Source organism: Typopeltis vanoorti, chromosome 13, assembly GCF_054136105.1.
Source record: "Typopeltis vanoorti isolate ZY-2024b chromosome 13, IOZ_Tvanoo_1.0, whole genome shotgun sequence".
Classification (NCBI taxonomy): Eukaryota; Metazoa; Arthropoda; class Arachnida; order Uropygi; family Thelyphonidae; genus Typopeltis; species Typopeltis vanoorti.
Window position 1 is genome coordinate 90,898,486 of NC_143561.1, and position 23,653 is coordinate 90,922,138.

General features: G+C 34.6%; 1 protein-coding gene across 1 annotated transcript in view; it reads left to right on the plus strand.

Annotated features, from left to right (window-relative positions):
- The window catches only part of DCTN2-p50 (dynactin subunit 2), a 220,623-nt gene that overhangs the window by 160,118 nt on the left and 36,852 nt on the right, over positions 1 to 23,653 (plus strand). The window contains exons 8-9 of the mRNA XM_090403300.1: positions 10,102 to 10,167; positions 21,009 to 21,047. Coding sequence (XP_090259426.1) covers positions 10,102 to 10,167; positions 21,009 to 21,047 — 105 coding nt within the window. The remainder of the gene's footprint in view (positions 1 to 10,101; positions 10,168 to 21,008; positions 21,048 to 23,653) is intronic.

Below are 23,653 nucleotides of genomic sequence, written 5' to 3' on the forward strand. Positions count from 1 at the left end.
GTCACATAAATTATTCTTCATGCCTTACAGTGACAGTTATATTCAACCATGTATGTGTGTATGGTTCAATATAACTGTATATATGTGTGTGTGTGCGTCACATGCACATACATATATAAACCAAGTGAAGATCATAAATATAATATCACAGAATGACAGAACTCGAGCATCAAATTATAGGCCAATCTGTGTATCAGGTGTTGTGGTTAAAGTGTTGGAGAGGCTGGTGAGAATTAGGATCCAGAATTGGGTAGATAACAGTGGTATTATCTGTGATGATGGATAACACTGATTTGCTAAAAGAAGGTCATGTTTTAGTCATTTACTTAGTTACAATAAGGTGGCAACAGCATTGGATGTTGGAGATAGATACACAGTAGTATATTTAGACTTTGCAAAAGCTTTTAATAGATTACTGCATGATAAGTTGATAGCCAAACTAGAGTGGATGGGATTGGATATTAGAATAGTGTGTTGAATTGGAGATTGACTGTCTGATAGGTATCAATAAGTTCTGTTTTGGGGAGTAATATCACAAAAAAGGAAAGTCACTGGTGGTGTGCCTCAGGGATATGTTTTAGGGCTATTGCTGTCTAACCTATGTTAGTAATATTAGGAAAGATTTGAATGGGGATATTCAGTTGTTTGCAGATTATACTAAGTTAGGATGAACTATGAGTAGAGCATATGTTATGGCCTTGCAAGAAGACTTTAGTCAAGTCTTCTTGCAAGGCCACAAGAAAGTCAATGTTGTAAAATATAAGATTTTAAAATTTGGAAAACAGCGATGGGATGTAGAATTTATTCTTGGTGGGGATATATTGTTGGAGGTCAAGGAAATAAGAGATCTTTTGGTGATGGTGGATAAGGATCTAAAATTTAGACGACACATTGCCAAAATTGTGAGAACAACACAATGAATTCTGTAATGATACGGAGGACATTGACTTGTAAATGCAAGGATATTTTGAATCCATTGTATAAGACTCTGATTAGACCACATATGGACTACTGTGCATAGGTTTATTCACCTGGTTTTCAAAGGGTTGAAGAGATATTGGAGAAGGTCCAGAGACGATGACTAAAATAGTTTCTGATCTCTGGAATGTTGAATGTGAGGAATGGTTGAGACAGTACAATTTGCAGAGTCTAGGGAATAGGAGGAAGAAAGATGATAGAGACATACAAATTGGTAAGGAGTTGTTATAGAATTAATACTGAAGAGGCTTTTCATAAAATGGTGGGAGTTTGGAAAAGTACAAGAGGTCATCTGTGGAAGCTGTATAAGTAGGGTGTGGGAAGCAGGTTTTTTTTTTAATGGAGAGTTGTGAATGATTGGAATGCATTGCCTGAGAGTGTGGTGTCTGCAGAGAATTTGAATGTGTTTAAAGCACAGTATAATGAGCTGTGTATATGACAGGGGGGGACCTCCTAGATGAATCTTTGACTCCAAAGGGCTTTCTGTATTTCAGAACTGCTATTATAATACTTATGTTGTACTTTAAAAAAAAAAATTATAATTATTAGTTATGTGATATTCAGCCAGGTTTCAAGACAATAAATATGCATAAAAATTCTGTTATTCCAATTTCAAATAACTTACATCCTGCTTTTTCTTTTGGGAAGAAGGATTAATGAATTTATGGATGATGATTTCTCATCTGTATTTTAGCAGAAACTCTAGATAATGGCTTTTGCAATAATGAAGAGGTAGTTGCATATTCTGTGTCTCTTCTAATCTGTGATTTAGTTCTCTGCTTTTCCATTTCTGGATAGCATCTCTATAAAAATTGAATAGTTAGCAATGTATTGATGCCTTGGCCATTCTAAGCATTGTGGATATTGGAAGACCTGTGGTGAAATTTCTCAGACTATATTCCATTGTAAAGAGTCTTGAGGAAGATGATGAGTCTGAAGGACACATTCTTAGTTTCAAGAAAGACTCCATCCTTGTAAAGTGACTTGCAGGGATGCTGAGTAATTTCCAGTTTGTTTTATTTCATGGGAAATGTAATTTCTGACTTCATTTGGTAGAGAAAGTTTTCAGATGATGTAAGTACTTTAGATTGCACCAGAGAATGCCTGTCATCTGGTTTATGATTATCACTTTTACTCTGAATGAAAAGATTGCTCACATATTTTGCTATTTCACCCAGGACATTGTTGAAACAGTTGCTATTTTTGCCCTCACTTGATGGTTGCATTTGATTGGAGAGTTGGTTCTGGTTTCCCACTTCCTTATCCATAGTCATTGCTTTTTCCTTAATTTAATTTTTCTCTAGATGTGTGTTTTGTATATTTTGTGCTTGTGTATGTTTTGTGTGTTACACAAATTATTTTAATTTCATAATTTCAGATTATGATGGTGTTGCCATCAATGTACAGTGTTAAAGAAGTTTCCTAATGTGGACTAATACTTTTGCTATTCCTGAATAGCAGGCTTTGTGAAGGGGAGATCTTTGTAATTTACTCACTTTCCTAACTAGTAATTAGTTTACGGAATTAACAATGCATATAAAGTATATTAATTAAAGGTAACTTTAATGAATAACTTCTATATTTCGGCAACGTCACATTGCCATCTTCAGGAACATAAAGATATGGTATGTGCACGCAGGCACTAACACAAAGCAAATGAGGAAGAAAGCAAGAAACTAATATTGTTCCTGAAGTCCTAATGGTGCCCTCTTGCGGGCTAATTTGGTAGTCTTGGCAGTTGGGACGAAGTTCTCATAATGTAAGTCTCCCAAATTTGGGGTAGTTTCATGCACCCAAATTTGTTGAGGTTAGGAACGTTTTTTAGAGCTACTGAAGATTCTTTGAATAATCTTTCGTATTTAAACTTGCTGCGATGAATTATTTTTGTATCCAAAAAATACTAAAACCAGTAAACCACAACCCCCTTCCCCCCCTCCACAATAAAGATTACACCAAGTCTATCACCATCCCCTACATCCAGGGCACCTCTGAGAAAATAACCAATATCCTCAAAAAATATGACCTTACTTCCTGTTACAGACCATAAAAAAAGTTGGCATCCCTTATCTGCTCTACCAAAGACCAACCACTTCCCCTAGACCTACCTGGTGTATACCAGGTCCCTTGCAGCTGCAAATTGTCCTACTTTGGCCAAACAGGCAGAACAACAAATATCAGGATTTCAGAACACCAAGACTACATCTGGTTTCACCAGTACAGCCGCTCTAGGCTGGCAGACCATGCCTTAGATACCCACCATAAAATTCGTTGGAAGAAAACAAAAATAATTCATCGCAGCAAGTTTAAATACGAAAGATTATTCAAAGAATCTTCAGCAGCTCTAAAAAACGTTCCTAACCTCAACAAATTTAGGTGCATGAAACTACCCCAAATTTGGGAGACTTACATTATGAGAACTTCAGCCCAACTGCCAAGACTACCAAATTAGCCCGCAAGAGGGCACCATTAGGACTTTAGGAACAATATTAGTTTCTTGCTTTCTTCCTCATTTGCTTTGTGTTAGTGCCTGCATGCACATACTATATCTTTATGTTCCTGAAGATGGCAATGTGACGTTGCCGAAATATAGAAGTTATTCATTAAAGTTACCTTTAATTAATATACTTTATATGCGTTGTTAATTCCGTAAACTAATTACCAGTTATGTCTGACCAACGTATAAGCCTTGCTGCTAGAATCGTACTCACTTTCCATAATAAAGTGACTGCTGTGTTGGGTAAAGGAAATGGCTACACCATGATATTGCTGCAAAAGTATTTGAAGATACTCTCTTATGTCAGTTGGAGCACATGGGGTTGAACATGAAGCTGGTGACATGGATGAGAGTGTGGTTAATGGAAGACTATCAGAGAGTAGCATGTTGTTGAGTGGAAAGAGAGATAGCAGATAACCTATAATGTGCCACAGGACTGTACTCTAAGGTTACTGTTGATTGGTTTATTCCTCAGTGATATTTGGAATGATTTGAGAGGGAATATCAGTTGTTTGCTATCGATATAAAAACTGGGAAGATCAGTAGTTATTAAAGATGTTCTGCTAGATGATCTAAATAGACTGGTAGCCTGGGCAAAGGATAATGGCTGTCAGTTCAGTATTGAAGTGTAAAGTTATGTGCTTTGGGATGGGAAAACTGCATGTATTGCATAGATGAAATTGCACTACAAGAAATTGTAGTGTCCATATTCCATAGGTAAAGTAGACAAAATATCTTAAAGGATATGACTTGGATGTTAAGAATAATGACAAACAGGAATCAAGAATTTATTATACCTCTTAAGACTGACAGTTGCTATGGATGTGTATATGTTCTGTATATTTTGTGCTTGTGTATTAATCTTTTGTGTGTTACAGAAATGATTTTCATTTTTTAATTTTCGATTATGATGGTGTTGTCATCAACATTCAGTGTTAGAGAAGTTTCCCAATGTGGACTAGTACTTTGCTATTTCTAAATAGTAGGCTTTGTGAAGGGGAGATCTTATCAACATTTGATGCTAAGAGAGTACCTCATGTTTGAGTGATGTGTGTGTGAGAGAGAGACAGAGAAGTAGAATCTTGGAAGGACAGAAGTTACACCTGTCAGCTTTAGCAAGAGATCAGAAGGCTCAGTTACCAGTTGAGCAGGAGGCAAGCTTATGGCCCTTGTAATTTTATGTTCTGCTTTGGATTTGTTGATAATTTCTTATACTTATTGGCTGTATTATATAAACTGGATTATATGAGATGAGCCACTGATTATATGATAAATTTTTATACCTGACTGCAGCTCATTTTTTTTTTAGAGAACTAAGCCTCAGATTTCTGTGAAGGATTTGCATTAGATAATTGGAAATGAAGAACTCATTCCATTAATGATGATTATAGTTATTTGGTCAGAACAGGTGTTTGTATCATGAGAATAGAAACAGTAATCACACAAGGCTGGGACTGGCTTGGAAGAAGAAGAAGATTGATCTGTAGATAGAAAAGGAGATGTGGATAATATTATGGTTGGAGTTGCCAAGAGGAGAGCCGACATCTGCAATGTATTTGGAGTGAGAGCTGATTATGAAAAGATCCAGTGTTGGAAGAATGATGAGGATTGTTTGGTATTCTGGTTGGGTTAACTATTTGTCTTAGATTATGAGTGATAGCAAAATGATTTACATTCCCTTCTAGATGGTTCTGTGAAGTTAGAGAAGTGGAACCCGTTTGTGTTGTGAACAGTAATTCTTCTAGGAAGGTAATATTATAGTTTTGATAATCAGATTGTAACAAATCAACTTTTAGAGATAAGTAGTCCAAGAATGCAGCATGATTTACTGAATTAGAAGAACTGTAAAGGTAAATGAAAATCAATGAAGCAAGAAGGAAATCTTCAGAGCAGGTTGTAAAGCAGGGATTCCAGGTTTGATAACCTTTGGTATGGCATGTCTTATTTGACAAAAACATACATTCCTTCTTTTTTTTTTTTGCAGAAGGCATCATACAAGATTTAGTTGGGGAAAGTTGCAGTGGACTGTAGTCATGGAGGAGACCAATTTAGCTTTATTTAGGAATAGCAGATTGGGTATATCATTGATATTTGGATTGATGTCCCAGATGTTGGTGAAATGGATGTGGAAGTGTTTTTCATATGATAAAATTTTGCTTTTTTTGGAGGAAGGAGAATATTTTTTTTTTTTTTTTTTTGTAGAAGATTTTTTTACATCTGCAGTGACATCAGCATTTGGTTTGTTATCTTTCATAGTGGAGTTAGTGTAGGAAACTGTTAAAGAGCAGGGAATAAAGGACTTGTGCATTTAACTCCACTACAGAGCATGTGTAGACAATCCAAGCATGGCCTGAACAGTCCCCCCCCCTTGCATACTGTATACTTAGACTCCTAGGTGAGTAAGGATCATTTACCAGCTAATTGGGAAGCCTCCAGACATCTTCCCATCAAGTTCGTTCCATGTACTATTCATTAGCCAGCCTACAGAAACTGTTATACTGCTGTATACCCTCAAATGGAAGAAGTACTGTATTCCTAATTTGTTAATAAGAATGTGTTGAGCATGCTCGGAATGGCCATCGCTTGCACTGTATGTGAAAAAAAAAGGGGGGAGGGGTAGAGAAGTTAATGAACCTTCTTGAGAGGTTACTGTGAGTAAAGTAGTGAAAAGCAAGCAAGGGTGCGTGTGTATGAGATTATGGTGGGGTGGGGAGCACACGCATATGAAATCCTTCCTGGGACAAAACAGGAATGGTTGTAGAAATATCTGAAGTGGTATAGTAGAGAAGCAAAAGAAGGGAGAGATGCAAGGGAAGAGAAAGCAGAGTATGAACGATCAAGGGTTGGTAGGAGAGTTCAGATAATAAAGTGTTTTAGGAGACCATAGCAGTCATGTTTCCCTGGGGCAAATATCACCTTATTGATATGAAGTTTATTTATTTACTCAGATACCTCCTGCTCACTCACAATTAAGCCATCCACACTTACGTTTCTCATGATTTCACCCTCATGACGATGAAACACCCTTTTAAATTGATCACTGAATACTTCAATGTCTTCTGCAGCAGTTACCATTCTACCATTTTCATCCATTAACATCATCTTATTATATTACTTGCCACATATCTAAAAACTCTAGGGTTTTTTCTTCACCTGATTTGCAAATTTCTGCTCATACTGCATTTTTTTTGTCCTTATTCAGTCACTCTTACTCAGACTTGTTCTATATACTCTTCGTGTAACTGATTATTACCATTATTCATCTTGTACTACCTCCAAAGTGCCTTCTTCCAGATTTCATGCTTAAGCCCTTCATTCATCCATTTTACACCTACCTTTCGTATACTCCAAATAATGACCTTAATGTGAAGGTCAAAACTTTGAATGTTTATTTTGGTATATATTAAACTAAAGTTTTACTTTAACACGGTAGGTGTTTCCATAATTTACATGATGTTTACACCTACCTTCTTCAGCCTTTTGACCTTTGGAATACATTCACACATTAATGCTGTTATGTATTTCTTTGTCCATTCCCAAGCAGCATTTATTTCCTTACCTCTGAACTCATTATTCTGTGCTATAGCTCCAAGCCATCTCCTAAGCTTGTTATAATCACCAGCCTTGTACTTCCACATATATCCTTTCCTCACAGAAGGCTGCATATGTCTAGCCACAACCCAGGTGATCACTTAATGATCACTCTCACCAACTGGAGGAAAGTGCGAAACCTCACTCACGATTACATCCTCTGATGAAATTATCAGATCAGTGCCTGAGATAGTTGTCTCTCAAGAATGCAAGCAATTCATTTTCCTTATTCCCAAATGCTGTGATTTCATTATGATACTGCTAGCATACTATCTCTTCATTCCAATCTATACCACCATAATTAAAATTGCCCATGATAATCACTCTTCCTTTTTGCACTATCCCAAGTTGTTTATACATTTCTTCATTACTGCCCTCCACATTCCCTGGCCTTTAGCAACATCCAACTAAATATGTTTTACTGTCAGCCTCCACCTCACACCACACTGCCCCATAACCCTTTTCACTGTTTCCCTCTTTCATGTGGACATATTTCCCCTGCTATCATCAGCGGCACTTTCCCTCTCTATCTTTTTGAAAAACACTGTGCCCTTCCATTTCTGTTCCCATTAGGATATCATTTTCATTCAACCATGTTTCTCTTATTCCAACAATTTTGGGGTGAATAAATTCAATCAGTGAAACCATTTCATCTCCCCTATTTCTGATACTTCTGGCATTTGTAAACACAGCAGTTCACTTTTAGTTCTGTAACCAGTCCTACCCAAGCTACTTGTTGGTTGTGATTTCCCTCTACCACACCTGCCCTTGCAGGGCAGAATATATGGGCACTATATAGCATGCATGCCACCTATTAGGTTCGGAGGCAACTTGTAGCATAGCACTGAGCATGTTTACTGTAAGCTCTCTGGTCAAATTTTCGTACAAACTTCTATAGTTTCTGTCGTCAGCTTTGAAATGATGTTGGATTTACTATCCACTTAATTCGTATAATTTTGCATCGCTGACAAGCCTTTGGCTCTTTATTTTTAGTAAATACGTCGCACACCAACGTAGAGTTCGCTTACAAAAAATACACCTCTCAGACACTTCGAGTTTCTTAGTACTGGAGTTTTTGCTCTCTTGGTTTCTGCCTGATCCCTGACGAAAACCAGTGAATTTGAAACAGCTGTCGGGTCAGTGAAACCTATCAAAATGAACCAGTAGGAGCCGAATATATGGGCACTATATAGCATGCATGCCACCTATTAGGTTCGGCTAGGGCAACTTGTAGTATGGTGGCGAGCATATTTACTGTAAGCTCTCTGATCAAATTTTCATACAAAACTTCTATAGTTTCTGTCGCCGGCTTTGAAATGATGTTGCATTTAATATCCACTTAATTTGTATAACCCATATCTATATAATTTGTTATTAATTATCAGGTCAGCTGATTTATTTAATTTACATAAAGTACCATAGACTGTGGGGGAGGGGATGATTAAATTTCATAGTTGTTAGTCATTTTTTGGATAATATGAAGCCAGTTCTTTGATTTTATAAATATGATATCAAAATTATTCATTTGTGTGTGGGGGGGGGGAGTATTTTAAAAATAGGAATTTCTGAAACATGCAAAACTATTGTTTACTTACAATTTTGTTCGTAGCCAGTGTAGTTTTGGAAAACTGGATTCGTAATTTTTTTCAAGAATGGTCTTAATTACTGAGCCAAAATATTTGTATTAAATAAACAACTATAATTATGCAGGTTTAAATATTTATGAATCTAGAATTTTTAATTTATTATATTACAAATAATAAATTTAGTTTAATCCTTTATCAAAGTGTGAGCAAACAAAGTTTGCGCCTGAAAGTATCTTCAGGACTGGGGTAAGGTGGTACAACACTGGGCAACTCATTGCAAAGGTGGAGCAAGCTATCATCACTCCTATCTCAATATCTCCCATAATGCAAACCACATCTCCTTGCGGATATGTATAATGTCATGCGTTAAGGGAAGGGCCACTACCCAGACTAGCTTCGACCTTTATTGAGGACTCTTCAGTGGGAGCCAGGCCCAAGTGGAGATACCAAGGCAGAAGCATCAGCAAGGTCATCTTGACCTTGCTGATGCTTCTGCCTTGGTATCTCCACTTGGGCCTGGCTCCCACTGAAGAGTCCTCAATAAAGGTCGAAGCTAGTCTGGGTAGTGGCCCTTCCCTTAACGCATGACATTATACATATCCGCAAGGAGATGTGGTTTGCATTATGGGAGATATTGAGATAGGAGTGTTGGTAGCTTGCTCCACCTTTGCAAGGAGTCACCCGGTGTTGTACCACTTTACCCCAGTCCTGAAGATACCTTCAGGCACAAACTTTGTTTGCACACACTTGGATAAAGGATTAAACTAAATTTATTATAGTCTAACCAAGTGAAAAATAAACTTTCAATATATTACAAATGTGGGCAGAAAAGTTGAATAAACTGAGTATTTTTTTTTTAACTTAGTTGCATTCATCTCACATAAAATTGGATTCAAATCCCATGTGCTGCTAATGAGAATGTAACAGCAATTAAAACATAGCAAAGAAATTTGCAATAACAAAACAATGGATCCATAGTTATGGATTAATATATGGATATATGTACATAATATATGAATACATACACACAATCAACTCTACCTAAGCAAACACCATTATATAAGAAACTCATTATTACAAACTACTGGAAAGTCCTAACCAATACTATGTAGGCACAGTTCTTTTCTAAATGAAATCCATTATAGTAAACTATCTAACATAGACATTTTTGTAGCTTCTATGAAGTTACTTAGTGGTGTATATATAAATGGAAAGTTGACTGTTTGTGTATATATAAAAGGCATTCAATTACCTCTGACTTTCTGGTTTTTAATCTCCAGTGACATAGTAGCTGTTCCAACCATGAGAATATGCAGTTATACTGCATCATGGAGTTGAATTATAAAACAACTGTGCATTTAACACTTGTATAATGCATTTTATCTATTATATTATTTTCTGACTTAATATGGTAATATTATTTTTTAACACAATTTTTATAAAATCTTCCAGATTGCTGATCTTGAACAGAGGTTAAAGCAGTTGGAAACAGTTATTGGGCAGGACAAAACAAAGTTGGTATGTTCTATTTTAAAAATAGCAGCTTGAAATCTTTGTATATTTAGTGAAATTTGTGTTATTGTTGCAGCACATCATACATTTCCAAAATTACACATAACCTGTATGTTCATCAGCTATCACTGAACTGAGTCTCTCTCTCTCTTATTATTATTATTTTTTTTTTTGTAGAGATTCTACAAAATTTCTTGCATTTAAATAGATAGTATCATCATCTTTCATTCATACCTTAGTCCCTAGGCCTCTTACTACCTAATTCTAATAAATTGTCTTTCATAAACTGAATTTTGTGACGATTGGGTGATAAGTTCTTGCACATAATCTCATCACTTGCATGCATTCTTGGTTTGCCTCTTTGAGGGAGGACTAAGTTGCTGTGAGTAGGCTCAGTTCTACCCAAAAAGGCACGATAACATTGGCTAGATTTAATCTGGGAACGAGAGTTGTTAGATAAACATTAGGAAAAAAAGCAGATAAAGCTTATAAAAGTAGTGAATTCTACTAAAAATAGTCCAAATTAATTATTTTCAATGTAGAAAGTTCCAACTAAAAAGTAGCCCAATTACTCGCCTTTCAATGTCAAAATTCTAAAAAATAAGTGATGAATAAATTTGAACAGTATTGCCAGACATTACAATATTCTGAACAGTGTTGCCAAACATACAATATAAATAGGGATGCTAGATTAAATACAAACTTTTATTATTAGTAGTAGTACAACACTTACTGCCCCTCTCCTCAGCGTACATAGCACCCCAAGGGGCTACCACCCAGGTTAAGAACCACTGGTGTAAGTGATTACAGGGAGGGGCATATTCATCCAATTATATTTTATGATCATAAGATTACATCAGGACATAATATGAATTGTGTTGTTGATTGTGTTCTTAGCAAGCAAGTCTGTCTATACAATTCTTTGTGCTTATCATCTGTATTTTTTTTAATTCTAAGAATAATATTCGTTTATTTAGTATTATTATCATTGGCATAATATTTTTCCTTACTATGGTCATGGATGTTTGTGATTGTCTTTAGGTGGAAGATGAATTTCATTTCCCAGTGTGAGAATGTCTCGCTTATTGGAGAATACAGAATTTATTCTTTTATCCCAAGTAGTTAAGGGTTTTTTGCTTTTGAGAGTTTATATCTAAGAAATCCAAGAAGAGATTTGCTATTGCTCTGTTCTTTTAAATTATCTGGAGGTTAGAAAAAAAAAGTGGAATAAGAAATTACTATTATTGTTGTTATTATTATTAAGACAGACCTCCAGGGAGTCAGAGACTCATTGAGGGAGGCCACATACCATACACGCACACCAGCTATCATACTTATTCTTGAATTCATTCACACTGCTTCCACATACCACATCCAGTTGCAATCCATTCCAATCACGCACCACCTTCTGAGAGAAAAATCTAGCCCTCGCCCCATTCTTAGCGGAATTCATTCTCAGATTCCAAGGATGCCCTCTTGTCCTTTCCCCACCTTCCATAAAATGAAAAATTCCATCAACTAAAATCCTGTATGACCCTTTCAGAAGTTTATGCATCTCAATCATATCATCCCTCTTTCTTCTGTTTGCTTAGTGTCTGTGGTTTACAAATTCTCAATATGTCTTCATAATCAGTATTCCACAATCCTGATATCATTTTTAACATACTCTTTTGCACTCTCTCCACTGTATCAGAATCACAACTTTAACCAAGAGGCTGGCCTGCACACAATAGTCGAAGTGAGGTCTTATCGAGGCTTTGTAAAAAGACAAAATGACATCCTTATCTTTATATGTTATAGTTCGTTTCAGCATTGCAATTATCTTTTGAGTTGTATTTGCAGTGTTTGCTACATGTCTGCTGAACTTTCACTTGCTATCTACTAACACTCCAAGATCCCCAGCCTGATCAATTTCTTCTAGAATAATCCCACCAATATAATACGACGTTGGATATCTAATCACGCCGAAGTGCATGACTTTACATTTACTGACATCCATTTTCCCATGCATACAATTCCAGCCTATTTAAATCATTCTGCAAGTACTGCATATCAGCAGCATTCCTGATTACCCTACTTTTCTTTGCATCATCAGCAAATAGCTGTATGTCGCTTGTCAAATCCTCCCTGATATCATTAATATATAGATTGAATAATTCATATTTGTATTTGAAATTATGGATTCTACAACCGTGTTAAAATAAAACTAAATAAAATAAAAATAAAGTTAAACTAAAAGAAAGGACAGATTGAATATCAGTGGACCAAGCACTGATCCTTGTGGTACACCACTTGTTACCTAAAACCTTGCAGATTCACATCCCCCATATACCTCTTTTTGATATCTGTCAGTCAGCCATCCTCTTATCCATGTTAATATTCTATAAATCAACCTCATATTCTCCAATTTATGCAAGTCTACAATGCTGTATTCTGTCAAAAGCCTTAGCAAAATCCAAAAGTATCATGGTGTATCCATTCCCCTTGTCTAGTTCAATGGTAAATTATTATAAGATGTGAACTAGTCTAAAACATGATCTTCCCCTGGTAAACCCATGCTGTTCATTGCAAAGTAGAGATTCATTGTCAACCCATTTCTGAATGCAAGCCCTAACATTTTTCCAAACTCTTCACCACTACTCCTGAGATACTGATTGGTTGATAGTTGGATACATTGATCTTTGCACCACCCTTCTGCAGTGGGATAACCATACATTCTTTCCATTTCTGTGGAATCTTTCCTGTTCTGAGACATAAATTATATAGCCTGATCAAAGGAATAGCCAGTTCAATTGAACACTCTTTTATCACCTGTGCTGATATCCCATCAGTCCCTATTGTTGAATCCTTATTCAGTTTGTGCAACAGCTCTAATACCTCCTCTTCATACACTTGAGTTTCCTCAGAAGAGGTAGCAGTGAACTCAATGTTGCATACACCAGATTGATAGCTTTTAACAAAATGGGCACTCATTAGTTGAACAACTTCTCTGCATTTATCACCTCAACCATCTGCATTAAGAGAAGTTATTCTTTCATATTCATTCTTTCTTTTACTTGCAGCATGTCAATAGAATTCTCGTGGTGTGTCTTTTCATACTCAGACTTTGCTTTCCATACAACATTTGTGACTATTCTAGCCTGCTGCTTATAATTTTCATAATGGACATCATCCTTATGCACACGGTAGTCCTTCTACATCATCCTTTTCTTATGAATCTCTTTCTTAATAAGAATACACATCCATTTGACTCCTATCCTATTTATTCTTCGAAATCTCAGGACACATTTTGATATTTTATCATTTAAGTATTTTTTAAATGCTTCCCATGCATTATTGATTTTCTTCCCATCCAGTAACTGATACCATTCAGTCGGTCATAATTTCGTGCTTTGTAGTTTAGCATGGAACATTCATGAAATTAGTCACCTCCCAAGTGAGTACTACATGAATATGTCCAAGCCATATGCCAGTCCCAAGCCCGGATAAAATTGGGGGAGGAAGTAATGGTGAACTACCCTGTAAAAAAAAAAAAAAAAAAAAAAAATCTCTCCAGGAACATTTTCTGGGCAATGCCTGCAAAGTCACCTATGGTTGGAAACAACCGAAAGGGAAAACCAGACTATACCACAGAAGCAGTGCAATATTTTTATTTTATTCAAAATGTATATAATTACTTTTCATCTTCAACATGATGGGGTATACTCCTTAACATTTAGAAAAAAAAAATCTTTAACAGTTAAAGAGCTGACGTTATATTGGCTTTGAAACATGGATATAAACAAAGAGGCGTTATCTGAAGTATCCATCTCTCCTCATGAAAAACCTTTTATAAATTAGAGAGCTCATCATTGGCTGAACATTTTGACAATTCAGAAACAGCAATTTTAACAGTTGTGTGGGACAAAATTTTACAATAAATAAATGCTACTAGTAAATCTCTACAAGATCTAGATAGGGATTTGTTGTTAGCTAATAATTTGTTTGTCTTTTAGTTTATTTTATTTTAGATATAAGAAATAGTTTTGCTGCTTTAAATGAAGAAGCAAATTTATTTACAGATGAGACAAAATTTGAAGATGAGAAGGAAAGAGTGAAAAAATGAAAAAAAAAAAGTGTGACGAAGTTTTACAATCTAATGATGAGATTATATTACATGGGAAAGAAAATTTCATTTTTAATACTTATAATGTCATTTGTGATAAGCTAATTTTGGAAATTAATGAAAGAGCAAAAAGCTGTTTAGACATATTACATATGAGGGTTGTCTGAAAGTTCTCAGCCTAACAATGAAAAAAATGAATTTATAATTTCAAAATTATTTTTATTTTTCAACATAATCTCCCTTAAGACTAATACATTTATTCCAGCTATGCTCCAGAGCCATTATCCCATCCCTGTAGTGGTTCTCAGTAATATCTGCAAAATACCCCTCTACAGCTGCAATTGCCTTTTGATTCAAAGAAAAACACTGACCAGCGAGGAAGAGTTTTAGTTTTGGGAACAGATAATGTCAGAGGGAGCCAAATCTGGGGAATAGGGTGGATGTTCCAACGATTCATAGTGCAGATCCCTTAATTTTCTCATTGCCAAAACACCTTTGTGGGCAGCTGATGAAAGATGATTTTTTTCTTCTACAAACTTTTCTCGTTAATTTTTTCGTCTGGTCTGATAATTTCGTCTGGAATAATATTCCCTGGTTATTGTTTTACCCTTTTCAAGATAATTAATTAACAAAATGCCTTTAGCATCCCAAAACATCGATGCCATGACCTTTCCTGCTGATGGAACAGATTTTGTCTTCTTTGGCGCCGAACAACTGGCTTCTTGTGTGTAATGGTAAATCCAAGTTTCATCCATAGTAATAAATCGACGCACAAAATCAGTTTTATTCGTTACAACATTTTATGGAAGGTGGAGAGAGAACATGGGGGACATCCATGGAAGTTAAGTTTGTTCACAGTCAAGAAAAGGGTAAGAGCTAGGTTTTGCTCTCACAAAGCAGTGAGTGAGTCGAATAGTTTGCCTTTAGTGGTAGCGAGTGCATCTAGTGTAAATGAATTTAAGGGAAGGTATGACAGTTGGTTTGGATGATTTATAGTCTCCCTTGATGAGTCCTTGACTCCCTGGAGGTTTTAGATAATAATAATAAAAACACAATACACGAGCTCTAAATTCTTCAACTGAAATTCTGAAGCTTTATGTGTGTGGGGATGGGGAGGGGAGAAGAAAGAAAGAAAAAAAAAAAGTAATTATCAGATAAAGTAAATCTGACCTTAGTTAACTAAGTTGTTAGCATATCTGCTTTCCAACCAGCTGACCATGAGTTTGCCATGACATTGGAAGCTTACAGTTGTCTTTAGATGAAAAATGTGGGCTGATTATTATTATTAAGTGACACTTTCAAGGAGTCCAAAGACTCATCAAGGAATGATACCTACTCTATTGCTCTCCATCCCCACCACTTAATTCATCAGCGAACTGCCACCACCACCATCACCACTTACACCAATGCCATCCACTTCCCATCACCACTAGTATTTTTTGTTTGTAAATTGCATGCTTTCTCAAGGCCAATTTGTCTGTATACGGGATAAAAAACCTGAGTTTTTGGGAGAAAAAACCCTGCTACCTCTGTATGAGATCAGCTAACTCACCTTCAATTAAAAAAAAAACCATATAAAGATTCCTCTCATGATGATGAGAATCAAACTTAGGGCTTTTCCAATTGAGGAGTGCAGTGTGCTGTTGTTCTTCCAATTTTGCTATGGAGGCACTTATAATATATAAAAATATAATATTTTTATATTATAATAAAGAAAATATATTATATTTATATTATAATAGAAAAAAATATAATATACTATATTATATATAAATCATAATGAAGGAACTGTTGCATCCATTGAAAAGAAAGAATCCTCATATTCCTATTACATTTGATACTAAGATTAAAATTATTAAATTTAATGATGATGATGGTTTCAAACACTACGATAAGCTGCATACTAAACTTGCCTCATGCTACTGTTGTTTTTAACAACAGTAGCATGAGGTTCTTAATAAAGTGATAAGTGCTACATAATTGAACACAATTATTCATAAATGTGACAATCTTATTGTTGAAATGGAAAAATTTTAAGTGTGGATAGATGACCAAACTATTCATTGTGTTCTCTTCCTTCAATACATTTTAGTTTGCATAAATTATTCTAAAATCTTCATTTGTGTAACTGATAAAGAAAGCCTTTATTTACATCATTTATGCACATACTGTATATGTCTGCTTAAAAGTGAACCATTACGAATTATAGAGACACGTTAACACAAGAACAATTTAATATTTGCCAGATATTTCAGTCTGAAACTAACAGGCTATCTTCAGTGGCTACATAGGATCAGTTTTAACAAGGTGGAATACCGACAAGTGATCATTCAAAAGTAGAACTAGCCGCGTGATGTTACATTGCTAAGCATTAAAGAGAAGAAAATTTCATCAGAGTGATGATTAAATTATAGGTAATTCACAATTTCATTGTAAATTAATTGAAATCGTGAATTAATACCTATAATTTAATCATCACTGATGAAATTTTTCTTTTATTTAATGCTTAGCAATGTAACATCACGTGGCTCATTCTACTTTTGAATGATCAATTGTTGGTATTCCACCTTGTTAAAAACTGTTCCTATTGTTGTATTGTAACTTTTGCTCAATCACGTTTTATCGTCTTATAATTCTCTCTTGTTAGTATTTAACTAGTTGTAGGCTGATATATCATCCAAACATAAAGAAAATTTGTATTATACTGCGCCACTCTGTTCTGAATTGCATGAGCAACTTTGATAAATCAACCTTCAACTGTACCAGGTTATTATAAAGCTGGTTTTAGGCCGAGGTTCTCACTATTAAGCAAAGCTCCCGCTTTTGGTTCGAAATATTTAATGAGTGGTTCAGTGAAAGAAAATCAGGCAAACACTAGATTGATCTTAGATTAAAAAAAAAAAAAAAAAAACATTTAATGCAGTGTCACATATAATTACATCACAACACAATGTTCCAACAGGGACATTACAATTAAACAAATCTAAAGCTCTCTTTAAGATACTAGTACAACACTACTGAGCTGAGCTTAAAATTTATAATTAAAAACTATATTAACAGATCTTATTCTTCTTGTTATAAAGAACTTCTATCACAACTTCACTCTGACCAAGGTTACATCTCAAAACATTTAAACATCAAATCAGTTCAAGATATTTAGAAAGAATACAACTCATGAATCATCAGACATTCATTAATAATTGTCTAAGCTCAGTCAATCAAAATTAGTTCTTGTAAGTTCAAGATTCCTAAATTACAACAAATAGGCTTCTCAGTATTCTCGTTCAGTAAATGAACACAAAGAAAATCATAATATAATATAATAAAAAGATAATTCATTAATATAGCATTTGTCACTTGAAGAGGGAAAAGTCTTAGCATATCACACATTAGTTCTTGACTCGCTGAATACAGCAACTAGGAATAAATTACTTTCGGTGGAATTAATTTTCGTTACTTCACACTAAGTATAGTAAGGTAATCTTACCAGGATATAGCTTCATCACATCATAAGGAGATTGAACAACATCTTTAAAGTCCTTGCTGACTTTTACTTTGTAGTAACACAAACTTAAAAGAATCTTCTATTTCCACGATTGATTTATAGACTCGGGAGAATATAACCTTTTTTGCACTTGGTTTAAATTAATTACCCATATCTTCCTCTTCTTATACGTATCATCCTATGTCCTGCACTATTCCACTGCTAGGCGTTAGGAAGTTTTGGTTGAAATCCAACTCCCAAAAAGGTAAGTTAAAATGCCAAGCGATTCTCGGTCCTTTCCGTTTTCGGCATGTCAAAATTCCCCTTCAGTCTGTAGCTACCGTTCTCTCTACTCTCCCCACTTGTTTCTCCTCTTTACTTTCATTTTCGTGTCCACTCGTTCCTTTTTCCCGTCAGTAACTGGTTCTCACCGGTTTAGCTCACATCGAACTTGCTTTTCCCTTGGTATATAGTAGTTCACGCTCCAACACACACTAGGAGAAATTTGCATGATTTCTCACAACAACCAATCAAATGATATCACAAGAAATCCTCTGGATGTATTAAAATTACATACATCACAGTTTCTTATATTATTATTAAAGGAATAAAGCAAATAAAATAAATGACACTTTAATACGGAGCCTTTTCATGTCTATGATATACCCTAAAATTACATAAATAAAATTAACTAACAAAATTCAAAAGGAATTACATGAATAACATTTTATAAGCAAGAGACCAACAAAATAAATTTAAATAAGTCCTGCTTATGATATGGTAGATCATGTTAATTATGAATGAAGTATTATTAATTTTAAATATCTTCATTCACAATTTAACACTGTAGCCACTGAAGATAGTCTGTTAGTTTCAGACTGAAATATTTGCCAAATATTAAAATATTCTTGTGTTAACGTGTCTATAATTCCTAATTATAATGTCACAAGTCTCTCTCAAGAGTAAAGTGAACCATTACATTAATCTACAAATGGAGGTCTCTCAATTCAGAGATTGTAATGGATCCCAGAAGAATTTGTTTTTATTTTGGGGAATTTGCAGCATTTCTCTACTGTCGAGCATGTTTTGATATTTGATGATTTTTCCTAGTATTCATCTCTAGTTTGCTTATATTTTGAAAATTAAAGGCCAAGGTATTTGCGATCTCCCTGTCTCCAATTTTGATATTTCCATCTGGATCTTTTAGCATGTTAGTCTTACTTGCCTTTGGTAGGTCTTCCACTATGAAATTTGTGATTGCAGCAAAGTGCTCTGAATATGGTTCACCAGATGCATAACTTGTGGATAGTCTAAGCTTATCTTCAGACATTTAGTTGACAGCAAGAGTGAGCCTTAAAGATGTGTAGATTACATCCACCTTAGTCTGCATGAATTGCCTTTTCTGTATAAATTTCTCTGTGCCAAGCAATTGCAATCTACATAATTCTATGCTAAATTTTTTCCATGTTGGGATGTTATTAATATTAGCTGAAGAACTTCAACCACCAAAAATGGAAGTTAAGGAAGATTATAGATCTAAGGGAAATGGTTCATTTGAGGCTGTATGGTGTAATATGGAAGCCAATAGGACAAAATATATTGTTGGTTGCTGCTTTAGACCTGGGGATCCAAAAGATGATGTGGATGACGTGTATCAGACAGATTAGTACAGTGAGTGCAGGACAGGCAATTATCATGGGAGACTTCAGCTATGGGGATATAGATTGGAAGGAGAAAAGGGCACATGGAAAAATGGAAATGGAATTTATATCTTGAGACCTTCAGTTAAGTTCACTCACAGAGGGCATCTGTTAGGGCTGTAGTATCCCAACTTTCATACTAGGTTTGTTTTCCTTTTTGCTAATGTGCCTGTGTGCACATACTCCATTGTATGTCTTCATACCCATGAAGCATTAGTGACCAAGGCAAAATGTTGGCTTAATAATTTATTAACTAAATAAATTTAGTTAGTAATTCTCTCTCGATATGTGTTTTTGCCCACTAAACATCAACATGAATGTTAAAAGGATCGTGAAGGAAGTAGCTCACAGTTAATGGCTGTGGTGTGATTTATTTGGATTTCAGTCAGTGCTATAATCCTCTAAAAAAAATAAATAAATAAAACAGTACATGTCTCCCAAACGTGCAAGTCCAAAATAAAACTATTCCCATCCCTAATATCTGGGATACCTCTGACAGGAAAGAAAGCGCTGAATAAATATCTTCACACACATGCTTCATTTAAACCACACATCAAATTAGCATATCTTCATCCATTTGTCTAAGAATCATTTCCATCCTGTAACACATTGAAGAGTATAATGTGCTATGTTTGTGCAGCTTGGCTTACTACCAGAGATATATACATGAAGATCTGTTAACATATGCTCGAAGAACATGAGAAATATATTCACTTTCACTTCTATAATCATGTCAAGTCAAGACTATCAAACAATGCATTGTAAACACCATCACACAGGATTAAAGGAATGATAATTTAGGGCTGCATTGAAGTCAGTAGCAGTAATGAATTCCCCAAATTTCCATAAGTATCACTGCATTAATTTACCATAACTAAGGGTGACAGTCATATTAAGACTGACTCTGACCTAAGAAATGTAAACTTATTTTTATTGAACATTATGGAATACCATTATAGGGTTAGTTCTTTGTCTATATCAGTTTTAAATTGCATAATGCTTTATGTGCTGTATCAGGTTTGTGTTCTCCGTAGTTTGAAATCCAGTGAAAGTATTGGCAGCTTGATAAAGAATCGTAGTTTGTTCTTTTGATGTTGTGTTTCTATCATCAAATAGTGAAAGTTTGAATTTGAAATATGGGTATTTCAAATGCATTTAAATGGTTTTGGAATACTAGTTAATCACAGTTTGCTATGTTCTCAAAACATGCTCTTTCATTTCTATTCTTAAGTTTTTTATGTCATTTTTTACCAGTGAAAGGTTAGTAAATTATTGCATGTTAGTATTTTGAGTGGGTTAACAGTAAGGTAATCAGAGAACCCTACCAAACCAAATGTAGTACTTTACCAAGCTTCAGATTTAAAAAAAAAAAGTATGCATTATTTTTATTTTATGCCTTTGTTTTGTTCTTTTTAGTCTGAAATCATACTCAGTTCTCCTTATTAAAATATTAATAATTTACTTAAATATTAATGGAATTGTTGGTAAGTAATATATTCAGTGTTTTTTCTGAATTTTAAATAAAAATATAATTTGTAATTTTAACTGTTTATTACAGTCACCTCTTACTATTCAGACAAATGAAAAAACAGTCATGGTAAGTATCTTCCATATCATGATAATAGAGTACTTTATAAAAATCTTACATGTTTGTTTTATTTTAAGAGTGCAAATTTCAGCAGTTTGTGAATTGATATATATAGAAAAAAAAATTCATTTTATGCTCTTGAAATTTTGTTTTACATCAAAATCAACTAATTTATGTTTATTAAAAAATACATTAGTTGAGAGTGATGCTTTTCCACTGGTTTATGACACAAGAGTATGCAAAGGATTTGAAATATGAAGAGATTACTGTTTAGTTTTGAGCAGTATAAAATTGAAATTCATATTGAAAAGAAGAGTGTTTGCAAGAAAGTTTTAAAATGAATCAAGATTGAGCATCTTTCAGAAGTGAACTGTAGACTCAAATACACAAACATCATTGAAGAAAAAAATGAAAGAATTTGAAAACAGGAACCAAACCTTGAAGATTCGATGGCAAATCCTGAAGAAAACATTGATTGATTCAGCCATGGGCATATGATTAGGTTGTCTGTATGGATAGAAAAATCAGAACTCCATGGTGGACTCAGGAAATTAGATGCAATGAAGGAAAAGAAAGCATATTGAAAGTTCCTGACAAGTAAGTCAGCTTGTGCTCTTAGAGAATATAGAGACAAATGTAAGAAAACTAAACACTGTGTAAAACTAGCTAAACAAGGGTCATGGGAATACTTTGGTAAAAACATCGAAAATAAATATCAAGAAGGTGGCAAAATATTTTGGAGGCTGTTGAAAAAGCTGAGAAATGGAGGATAGAGTGTTGTAAAAGGAATTACAGATAAAGGTGATGTTAAAACTGGAGAAAAAGATATCCTTCATGTATAGAGTAATTACTTCAAAAAACTGCTAAATGAAACAAGCAATAACAGCACAGTGATAAAAAAAAAAAACATTCAACAGGCATGCAATCAGATATGCACATCCATATTTGAAGTAGAAAAAAGCCATCAAAAGTTTGAAATGTGGGAAGGCCTGGTCAGGGGGTTGAATTCCAGATGATTGGAGCAGAGCCCTCATGGTACCCATCTATAAAAAGAGAAATAAAACTGAATGAGAATTCAGAGATATTTCTCTACTGAGTGTTCTTCCTGGTAAGATTTATGTAAGTATACTTGAGAAACAGCTAAGAAAAATTGTGACTTAATAAAAAGAAAAACTATATGAAAATAGATCATGGATTATGTGACTGAGTGCATCATGAAAAATATAAGTATAAAAGTAAATAGTGTATATGAATAGTGAGTCTGGCTCCACATAGAGTGCTATTTACTTTCTTCTTTTCATGAATTTTACTATTTGTTTGCTTTCATTTATGTTCACAATGAAGGGTAAATTTATATAAATTATCCATGAACAATAATTTAACAGGAAAAACAAATAGTAAAATTCATGAAAATAAGAAAGTAGGTAGCACTCGGTGCAGAGTCTTTTTTAATTAATAAAGGTACAGATATTTCATACTAAAACTAATAGTACATCTTCATTCGGTGGATCACCTATTAAAATACAATTGTTGCTGCATGCTGGGAAATGATAGAAAATAATATTTAATCTTTAAGATAATTGGTTTTTTTTATTGATTACATAAAATAAAAGTCTCCCAGATCTTCGAGAGAGAGAGAGAGAGAGATAATCATTTCGATTTAAATTCGGTCGGTGTAAAATAGCTTCACAACTTTCTTTTAAAAAAAGGTGTTCATATTTGAAACTGCATCTATGGAGGAGAATAGCTTTATCCCACTGGATATTATGAGTAGTGTTAATACTGTATTATGCTAGACCAGCCTTCTGAGGTTTGTTGTATTCAGTATAATATTGATGTTCTTTAATTCTTTTTTCCACAGAACTGCCAGTTTGTCCAAAATAAGAAATATCTCATTCACATGGTATTTGGTAAACGCCAGCCAAAGATAGATGTGACAGTTTATCCTTTGTAGAAGGCAATAAAGAGGAAATTTTGTTGATACGAACATACGTGGGAATCAATTGGTACTTTTTCAAAATTCTACCGATAGGTTCTGAGATTCCTGGAATGTAAGGGATTGGAACTCTGTGGACTGTTGAAGAAACCTTAGGTATTGGAACATAAGATTCAATTATCTGTTAGATTTGATTGGGGTTGTAATTATTCGATTCCATTAACTTTTTAATGATGGAAAGTTCTTGTTGTAAGATTACTGGAGAAGAGCAAACTTTATGTGCTCTATTAATTAGAGATTTAAGAATGTCAAATTTTTGAGACGTGTGGTGAGCAGACTTTTTTATGAATGTATCTGCCAGTAAATGTGGGCTTTCGAAAGACACTTGTAGATAAGGTACCAGAAGAAGTTCGAGTAAGGAGGATGTCCAAGAATGGTAAAGTACCAGAATTTTCTTTTTCCATAGTGAATTGAATACGTGGGTGAAGGCTATTTATCTGTTGTAGAAATGTGGAAAGCTCATCTTCAGTATGTGACCAAATAGCAAAGACATCATCGACATAACAATACCAAAGAGATGTTTGAAGATGAATGGATGAAAACATAGTGTCTTCGAATTGTTTCAAAAAGTAGTTTGCCAAAGGTGGAGACAGAGGGCTAATCATGGCAGTACTTGTTT